The following is a 10,255-nucleotide window of genomic DNA, read 5'->3' as shown; positions in this document are numbered from 1 at the left end:
GATAAATTCTGCTGTGTTTGATAAAAAAAAAAATCAGCCTAATGTTTTATAGTAAACTTTTGTATATCCAGTTTTTGTTTTTTGTTTTTTATAAATATTTTATTAATTTTTTACAGAGAGGAAGGGAGAGAGATAGAGAGTTAGAAACATCGATGAGAGAGAAACATCGATCAGCTGCCTCCTGCACATCTCCCACTGGGGATGTGCCCGCAACCCAAGTACATGCCCTTGACCGGTATCGAACCCGGGACCCTTGAGTCCTCAGGCTGATGCTCTATCCACTGAGCCAAACCGGTTTTGGCTAGTTTTTAAAAACATATTTATAGTGCATAATGTACTCTGTTGGTTGGTAATGTGTGTACGATGAACTGCAAATAAACATTTAGAGACCCGTATTATGATCAGATAATAGCTTTGAACTCAAGGGTGTGTTTTTTCTTTTAATTTTATAACTTTCTTGAGCTTAAGATTGTATTAGTCAGCTGTTGTGGACGAAAACTGCTATGTAACAAACCACTTCAAAATTCAGTATTATGGCAATACTACCCAAAGTGATCTACAGATTCAGTGCAATCCCTGTCACAATCCCAATGGCATTTCTTTTCTTTTTTCTTTCTTTTTTTTTGCAGAAATAGAAAAAGCCATCCTAAAATTTATATGGAATCTCAAGGGACCCTGACTAGCCAAAAAAATTTTGAAAAATAACAAACTTGGAAGACTCACACTTTTTGATTTCAAAACTTATGACAGCCCAGCTGGTGTGATTTAGTGGTTGAGTGTCAACTCAGGAAACAAGAGACTTGATTCCCAGTCAGGGCACATGCCCAGGTTGTGCGCTCGATCCCCATTTGGGGCATGCAGGAGGCAGCTGATTGATGATGTTTCCTCTCTCAATGATGTTTCTCTCTCTCTCTCTCTCTCTCTCTCTCTCTCTCTCTCTCTCTCTCTCTCTCTCTCCTCTCCCTAAAAATCAATAATAAGAATTCTTTTTTAAATGTACTATCAATCTCTCTCTCTCTCTCTCTCTCTCCTCTCCCTAAAAATCAATAATAAGAATTCTTTTTTAAATGTACTTTTTTCTTTCTGTAATCAAAACAGTGTAGTAATCAAAACAGTGTAGTACCAGCATAAGGACAGGCATATAGACCAATGAAATAAAATAGAGAGCCCAGAAATAAACCCTGACATATGTGGTCAATTGATTTTCGTCAAGGGTGTGAAGACCATTCAGTGAATAAAAACAATCTTTTCAAAAAGTTGTGCAAGGAAAACTGGATATCCACATGCAAAAGACCTTATCTTATACCATATATAAACTTGACTCAAAATAGATCAATGGCCTAAATATATAAAAGTTAAAACTATAAGATTCTTTAGAAGAAAACATGGACCAAAAGCTTCATGACATTGGATTTAGCAGTGATTTCATGAATATAGAACTTGTATCAAAGGGCACCATCAAGAGAGTGAAAAGATAACCCACAGGATGGAGAAAATATTTGCAAATCATATGTCCAATAAAAGATTAATATCCAGAATACATTTAGAATTACAACTCACATCAGCAACAAAAACCCTATTTCAAAATGGGCAAAGGACTTGAATAGACATTTCTCCAAAGATATACAAATAGCCACTAAGCACATGAAAAGATGCTCAATATCACTAGTCATTAGGGAAATGCAAATCAAAACCACAATAAGACATCACTTTATACCCATTAGAATGACCATTATTAAAAAAAAAAAAAACCAACACAGAAAACAGCATGACCCATGTGGCTCATTTGGTTGGAGCATCATCCCATGTTTAATTCCAGTCAGGGCACATACTCAGGTTTCAGGTTTGATCCCCAGTTGAGGCACATACAGGAGGCAACCAGTAGATGTTCCTCACATCAATGTTTCTTTCCCTCTCACTTCCTCTCTCTAAAATCAATAATGAATCAATGAATGAGTGAATGAATGGGAAATAATGATGGTGAGGATGTGGAGAAATTGGAACCTGTGTGCATTGCCAGTGGGATTGTAAAATGGTACAGCTGCTTTGGAAAACAATATGATGGTTCCTCAAAATTAAACATAGAATTTTTATAAGATCCAGCAATTCCACTTCTAGGTAGATACCCAAAAGAATTTAAAGCAGGGACTCAAACAGATCATTGTATGTTATTGTTCTAGCATTATTCACAATAAACAAAAGGTGGAAACAACCTATCATTAGGTGAATGAATAAACATACTGTGGCATGTACATATAATGGAATATTATTCAACCTTAAAAAGGAATGAAATTCTGATATATGCTATAACATGGATGAATCTTAAAAACATGCTAAGTGAAATAAGTCAGACACAAAAGGACAAATATGATTCTACATCTTTGAGGGGCCTAGAATAGTAAAATTCATAGATACAGATAATAGAATAGGGATTACCAAGAGCTGGGGTAGGGAGTAGTTGGAGGGAAAGGGGAGTTAATTGTTTAATGAGTACAGGATATCTATTTGGGATACTAAAGAAGTTCTGAAAATAAATAATGGGGATGGTTGCACAACATTGTGACTGCCACTGAATATGTACACTTAACAGTGCACCCCATTTTTCATAGCACAATTGACAATAGCTAATACTTGGAAACAGCCTTAGTGCCCATCAGCAGATGAGTGGATTAAAAAAACTTTGGTACATCTATACAGTGCTGTAAAAAAGAAGGAGCTCTTACCATTTGCAATAGCATGGTGGACTTGGAGAGCATTATGCTAAGTGAAATAAGCTAGTCAGAGAAAGATAAATATCACATGATCTCACTCATTTGTGTAATATAACAAACAACATAAACTGATGAAGAAAAATAGATCTAGAGACATAGACGCATCAAACAAACCGTCCAGCCTCAGAGGGAAGGCAAGGAAGGGGGCAAAGAGATCAACCAAAGGACTTGTATGCATGCATATAAGTATAGCCAGTGGACACCGACAGCAGGGAGGTGAGGGCATGTGCTGGGGGGGTGGGAGCGGCTGGGGAGACGTCAATGGAAGGAAAAGGAGACATATGTAATACTTTAAACAATAAAGAATTTAACTTTTAAAAAATAATATTCAAACTATCTTCCCAATTAGAATGAAGACAGGACAGGTACTGTGATTGTATAATTCAATACTACATACCTTGTACCTGTAAATAGTATCAGTTAAACCCTAGCTTGTTTGGCTCAGTGGATAGAGCGTTGGCCTGCCAACTGAAGAGTCAAGGACACACGCCCGGATTGTGGGCTCGATCCCCAGTAGGGGGTGTGCAGTAGGCAGCGGTCAGTGATTCTCATCGTTAATTTTTCTAGCTCTCTCTCCCTTTTCCTTCCTCTCTGAAATCAATAAAAATATATATATTTTTTAAATAGTACCAGTTAAAATTTTTGTAATGTCAAAATGAATAAAACCTATGGAGTATTATAGAAATGTGAATCTATTATCTATACATATAAAAGCCTAGTATGCAAACTGTCCCCTTGGGAGTTTGATTGGGAGTTCGCTCGCTTGCTATGATGTGCTCTGACCACCAGGGGACAGCATGGAATGAAGAAGGCCCCGGCCGGGAGCCGGAAGGCCCTGATCATTGGCCAGGACTAGGGATCCTTCCTGTGCATGAATTTCATCCACCGGGCCTCTAGTATAAAAATAAAATAATATGGATTATCTAAGAAAAAAGAAGGAAATAGAAAGAGGAAGTGGTGTGTTGAATTATTTCTTAAGTATTATTGGGATATGGATTTTTAAATTTATGTACTTAATTATGTTAATGCCATCTATTTCATGAATGCTTAATAAATAGAATTATAGAATTTTAAGAAAAATCACAGCTGCATATAACAATAAACTTTGATTTTTTAAATATCCTATATAATAAAGAGGTAATATGCAAACTGACCATCACACCCTCACACAAGATGGCCGCCCCCATGTGGTCACAAGGTGGCCTCCACAAGATGGCCAGCAGGGGAGGGCAGTTGTGGGCGATCAGGCCAGCTGGGGAGGGCAGTTAGGGGTGACCAGGCCAGCAGGGAAGGGCAGTTCGGACGACCAGGCCAGCAGGGGAGGGCAGTTGGGATGGGACCAGGCCTGCAGAGGAGGGCAGTTGGGGGCAACCAGGCTGGCAGGGGAGGGGAGTTGGGGGCGACCAGGCCAGCAGGGGAGGACAGTTGGGGGCAATCGGGCCGGCAGGGGAGCAGTTAGGCGTCGATAAGACTGGCAGGGGAGTGGTTAGGGGTGATCAGGGTGGCAGGCAGAGGCAGTTAGGGGCAATCAGGCAGGCCGGCAGGTGAGCGGTTGGGAGCCAGCAGTCCCAGATTATGAGAGGGATGTCCGACTGCTGGTTTAGGCCTGATCCCAGATCAGGGATTTAACCATGACCTTCTGTTTCACAGGTTGACACTCAACCACTGAACCATGCTGGCTGGGCAAACTTTTATTTCTTGCTTCTACATCTGAGGGTCAGTTAGAGTTTGGCTCATCTAGGCTTATTCTGAAGTTGTGGTTTGGGTCCTGGTGTTTCTCAGATTCTTTGGACCATGAATTTACCTGAGCATCATCCTCTCAAGAGAAATGCAGGGATGCTAAATGGCAAGTTCAACTGCATAAGTACATTTCAAGCCTTTGCTGGCTCACATCCACTGACATCTCATTGATAAAGCAAGTCATATGGCCAACCCCGAATTCTAAGGGAAGAGAAGTAACCTTCTGTCTACCTTGAAGACATGGCAAAGGTGTGGATGACTACTGCTACCGCATGGGAATAAAGAGTTCGGACAAATAATTTAGTGTATCACAGAGATATGCTAAGAACTAATTTTTTTTCAGAAACATTAAATAATAAGACATTACTCTTATTTTAGGCTATGAAGCTTACCTCCTTCAATTATTGAAACTAGTTTGATCATTATAACAGAATCTTTGAAGTCTATTTTACACATTCTTCCTTTTTCTTAATGACAGAGGGCCATCACTGTGAACACCTATTACTGTGCTAGATAAAGATGTGGTTCTTACAATATAAACTGATGAACAAAAACAGATGCAAAGACAGAGAAGCATCGATCAGACCGTCAAACCTCAAAGGGAAGGTAGGGGAGGGTGGGGGTAAGGGGGAGAGATCAACCAAAAGACTTATATGCAAGCATACAGGCCTAACCAATGGACACAGACAGCAGGGTGGTGAGGGCATGAATGGGAGGGATGGGGGGGATGGAGGATAAGGACACATATGTAATAACTTAATCAATAAAAAAAAAGATGTGGCTCTTTGCTACTTTCCAGTTTTTTGTTTTGTTCTGTTTTTTTAATATATATTCATCAGTCAACTGTTATTTAATACAACAGTTGTACCTATTTCTAACAGTTCCACCAGACTTTTTTAGTTTCCTACTTTTATTTATTGTAGACATGCAAAAGCTTTTAATGAAGATTGAGAGAACTATAGATAAGGAAAGTGTCCCTGGAATTATTAGTGAGGTTCTAAGTAATAAATGTCTGGCACTTGTGTTGGAAAGATGGGATTTTATTGCTTCAGATAACCAAGGACTGACTGTTTGTTTTTCTCCCAAGTTGCATGTTTTATGATTGTTTGAGTTACTCATATATCATTTGTTTAAAAAAAAAAATTTGAGCCCGGCTGGCTTGGCTTAGTGTTTGAACGTTATCCACCTCTAAACCAGGAGGTCACAGTTGGATTTGCTGTCAAGGCACATGTCCGGGTTGTGGGCTCTATCTCCAGTAGGGGGTGTGCAGGAGGCAGCCGATCAATGATTCTCTCTCATCATTGATGTTTCTATCTCTCCCTCCTTCTCCCTTCCTCTCTGATGTCAATAAAAATATATTTTTTAAAAACTTGATAGCCAACTCTAAATATTTTTATGAAGTACTTTATGTAAAGAATGGTGCTTTTTATAATTTTATTTTCTAAAGACAGTAGAAGTTAGAAGTTAACTATTAAATTGACGGTTGACAGTTTCTAATGGATGACATGAAGTTTGTTGTGCCTATCGAGGCATTTTTAATATCAAGGCTATACTAATTCATCTTGTTTGTAGAGTGATTAATTATATGTAGGCTCAAAAGGGTAGTTGGGAAATGAAAGCAGTATAAAACACAATGCAGTGGTAGTGTGTTTTGGGAGGCAGTGGCAATAATAAAAATAGCTGACTTAGCTCTTGAAAAAAGATAGGTTTTATTTGCTTCATCCATTTCTCCTACAATAAAATAGTTCCCAGGAGTTCCTCTGCTTTCCACTATGGATTTTCTTCCTTCCAATGCTTTTAGTTGCCTGTTAGACATAACCTCTTTCAAAATGTAGATATAGCGGCATTAGTTTTGAAATGTAAAACTGAAACCTTAACAAGGTCTCTTTATGGTAACAGTCAAACTATATAGTATATACACATAAAGTATTAAGCCATTTTAACATTCAATATTGTTGAGTAACACTCCCTCCACGTTCGGGTGCCAGATGCTGAGTGATTCCTTCCACAACCCGCGTGGAGAAGGGTTCGGTTATCTGAAAGAGGAGCCGCACAACAAATGAAAAAGACACAAGATAATTTTGCGATACCGGGGGACCAGGCGGGCAAGAACGGAAAGACTTCCTCCTCCCGCTTCGCTCAGGTCTCTCCAAGCTTTTATTCATCTGGAGTAGCCCTTAGGGTAAAGAGGTTTTAATGACACACATCCGCAAACAATCTTCAGGAATAGGCAGAATACCCGATTAACCCATCAACAGATCTCCAGGAGCATCCGATTAACAACAATCAACAAAGATCTAATTGAGTGAACTAAGGTGGAGATGCTTCAACCATCACCACTCAAACCTACTGGGTAGTTCACAGTTCTAACTTCCAAAAGGTCACCAGCCTTCTCTGGGGGGTCTCCGTCCAAACCCAGCCAGCAAAGATAATGAATGGACTCCGGCACAATATTAGTTAAAATCATTAGAATCTTTGTACAAAATGGAATTTTATCTAATACTGGCAGTAGCTTATTCAAGTATTCCTATCCCTCTTGTATTGACTCTATATATACTATAACTTTTTTATTAGTTTTAACTAGCAAGTTCTAGTCTGACCCTTTTTCACAAATTTGACTTTTTTTAAGGTTCTTTCCTTCTAAATTCGTTTATGTCTATAAATAAATAGGGATAAATAGAAGGATATAGAGGTAGATATATAGACATGGTTGTAGATGTAGATATAGAGATATTACAGCTAAATTATCCAAGGTTTAAAAATCATGGAATGATTTTACTAATATCTAAATAGGCTACTAGTATTCTTTTAACAACATGTAGCTTGTAGATACAATAAGGGGAAATACTGAGATTGGAAGGGCAAAAAAAATTATAGGCATCCTCTATATCTAGTTAATCCTACTTTTTTAATTGAAATGTTTCCAGTTGGCCTTCTTCTGTTATTTAGTTCCATTACATTGCAGTAATTGCATTTATTGAAGCCAGTGTTTTTTGTTATAGGAAATGCTGATCTTAGTAAATTTCAAATATAGGCAGGGGAATGTTCTTTAATAAATAATTGAAAGGCTTTTCCCTATTACTTGTGATTCAGTGCTGGCCCTTTTATAACCAGAGTATTTTATAAATGGTAATTAAATGATGGCATCTAGAAATCTTCTCTTCAAAGAATCTCACAAGGTGTGCTGCATAATAGTGTATTGTTAAATAGTCTGGGTTTATCTCAAGTGGTTTACTCTATTAAAGAAGTGTCTAATGTATTCAGCTTTACTGTTGAAACACCAAATGAGTTCTGACACTCTGACAAGATGATTAAAGTTGGGAATTTTTTTCTTTTGACAGCATCAGCAAAGAGAGCATCGTAGATGTAGAAGGTGTTGTGAGAAAAGTGAATCAGAAAATTGGAAGCTGTACACAGCAAGATGTAGAGCTACATGTTCAAAAGGTAACTTTTTTTAAAATACAAAATTGTGGCCCTAGCCAGTTTGGCTCTGTGGACAGAGCATCAGTCTTCAGACTGTAAGGTCCTGAGTTCAGTTCCAGTCAAGGGCACATACCTGGGTTGTGGGCTCAATCCTCATTGGGGGCGGGGGGCTCTCTCATCGAAGTTTCTAACTCTCTATCTCTCTCCCTTCCTCTCTGTAAAAAAATCAATAAAATATATTTAAAAAAAAAAGAATGTTTGGGACAACTTGAATTTGTCAATCTACATTTTTTAGCTGTAAACTTGTATGAAATCTAACTGCAGATCAAATATTTCTGATAAAAATTTAGCATTGGAATTAAGATGCCTGTAAATGTAAAATACAAGCTGGGTTTTTTCAGGACTTAGTATGAAACCAATGTAAAATAGCTTACTAATAACTTGACTACATGATAATGATAATATTGTGGATATATTTGATTAAATTAAGTATATTATTACATTAATTTTGCTTATTTTTTCACATTTTAGAAAAATGGCTACTGAATATTCAAAAGTCACATATGTGGCTCAAGTTATATTTCTATTGGGCACTGCTGATCTATATAAAAGTTGTTAATAAACTATGTTGCTTTTAGCAGCAATAAATACTGCACAAGTAGGGTACAATATTTGTGAGGGTAGGGATTATATCTATCTTGTTTCCAACTATATATCCAGGCCCTGGCCATGTTTCTGCCACAAAGTAGGAATCTGCCACGGATTCTTTAAACAAATATATATTTAACTTTAGTTATTGAATTTGTTTTTCACAGAGGGATGAAATTCTGAAACTGCTTTGTCATTATTTTAAAATTAATCAAGTAAGTACATATGTTGTAGGTAACTAGAGCTAGGTTTCACTGTTGGTGAAGTTACAAGTAATGAGAGAGACAAAGTGAGATAGCTTTGAATCCGTAGTGACAGACAGAAATATAGGTGGTATCATACATCTATAGGTGATACACACACACACACACACACACACACACACATATATATTGAGAGAGAGAGAGAAGAGTAAAAGTGTAATATGCAAATCGACCAAATGACCCAATAGCAGAACAACTGTCCAGATGACCTTCCAGATGACCACACTATGACACACACTGGCACCAGGCCCGCCAAGGCAGGAACCTGGCCATCACCCCATGATCGCCCCAAAGAGGAAGGCCCAGGTCACCGACCAACAGGCTGCGGCAGGTAGTCTGGGCTTCCCTCTGCAGGGGGCGATCCATCACAGAACCCCAGCCAGGTGGGCAGGGCCTTCCTCTTTGGGGTTATCAATTGCGGGGCTCCTGGACTGTGAGAGGTCACAGGCCAGGCTGAGGGACCCCCACCCCACCCCCAAATGCACAAATTTCGTGCACCAGGCCTCTAATACACACACGCACACACGTACACACACACGCACACACACATATATATATGGCTAATATGCTAAGTGTCGTCTGGTCACTACAACATGCACTGACCATTGGGGAAGATGCTCAACACAGGAGCTGCTGTGACGCGCATTGGCCATTTACAGAGAAACGGTACCATGGACTTGGCACCCACAAAGCAACACCCAGCTTCCCCCAAGTGAGACACAGGCCCCGCCACCACCCCAGAACGACAGCCCAGCAAATCACAGCCGACACTGCCTAAACCCCGTGGCATAAAATGCAGCCCACAGCCCAGCCCAGAAACGGTTGCTGTGAACACCAGGTAATGACATCACGTAGCAACGCCCAGTTTCCTCTCCCTAGCAATGACTTGCCTCCCTGCAGTTTCTTCAGCCCAGGAACACAACTTGCTTTATAGTCAGGTGCAAACATTTCACACTTTAACCAAATGTCCCATGCTTCATCTCATTTGACCCTCATAGAGGTCATGGAGTAGGTAAACGGGAGATTCGGTGGAATCCTATTTTCTTTTCATTAGCTGGAAAACGGAGATTTAGAAAGCTTAGAAACTTGACCCGACTGAAAAGAAGTAAGAAATGGTGGACCTTGAAAATGACTTCAGGTTTTCTCACTGTGCAGAATATAGTCATACACTGCTGCAGTTAAATATTTTACCCTTTGTTCTCCCTTTGTGATCTACAATAATAATCTGCTTCATGTTGATATTTACTGTTGTGTTGCTGACAATTATCTAAAAGAGAAGTTGGGGTGCTTCACTGGGCTGGAAAAAGTTTAGCTAAATCAGAAATCAGGTCTAATTAAGCAAGTTTTATAGATATATTCTTTTATAAAGCTGACTCGCACATGCATGATACATATAAGGCTCTTGCTGGT

General features: G+C 39.1%; 1 protein-coding gene across 2 annotated transcripts in view; it reads left to right on the top strand.

Annotated features, from left to right (window-relative positions):
* Window positions 1-10,255, top strand: part of DARS (aspartyl-tRNA synthetase) — a 73,083-nt gene that overhangs the window by 39,092 nt on the left and 23,736 nt on the right. For both annotated transcript variants that reach the window (XM_006773094.2, XM_015570055.1), the window contains one exon: window positions 7,853-7,955. In XM_006773094.2, the coding sequence (XP_006773157.1) occupies window positions 7,853-7,955 (103 nt within the window). The remainder of the gene's footprint in view (window positions 1-7,852; window positions 7,956-10,255) is intronic.

The sequence above is a fragment of the Myotis davidii genome, unplaced genomic scaffold (genome assembly GCF_000327345.1).
Source record: "Myotis davidii unplaced genomic scaffold, ASM32734v1 scaffold426, whole genome shotgun sequence".
Lineage (NCBI taxonomy): Eukaryota > Metazoa > Chordata > Mammalia > Chiroptera > Vespertilionidae > Myotis > Myotis davidii.
This window is presented reverse-complemented; position numbering and strand designations above follow the sequence as displayed.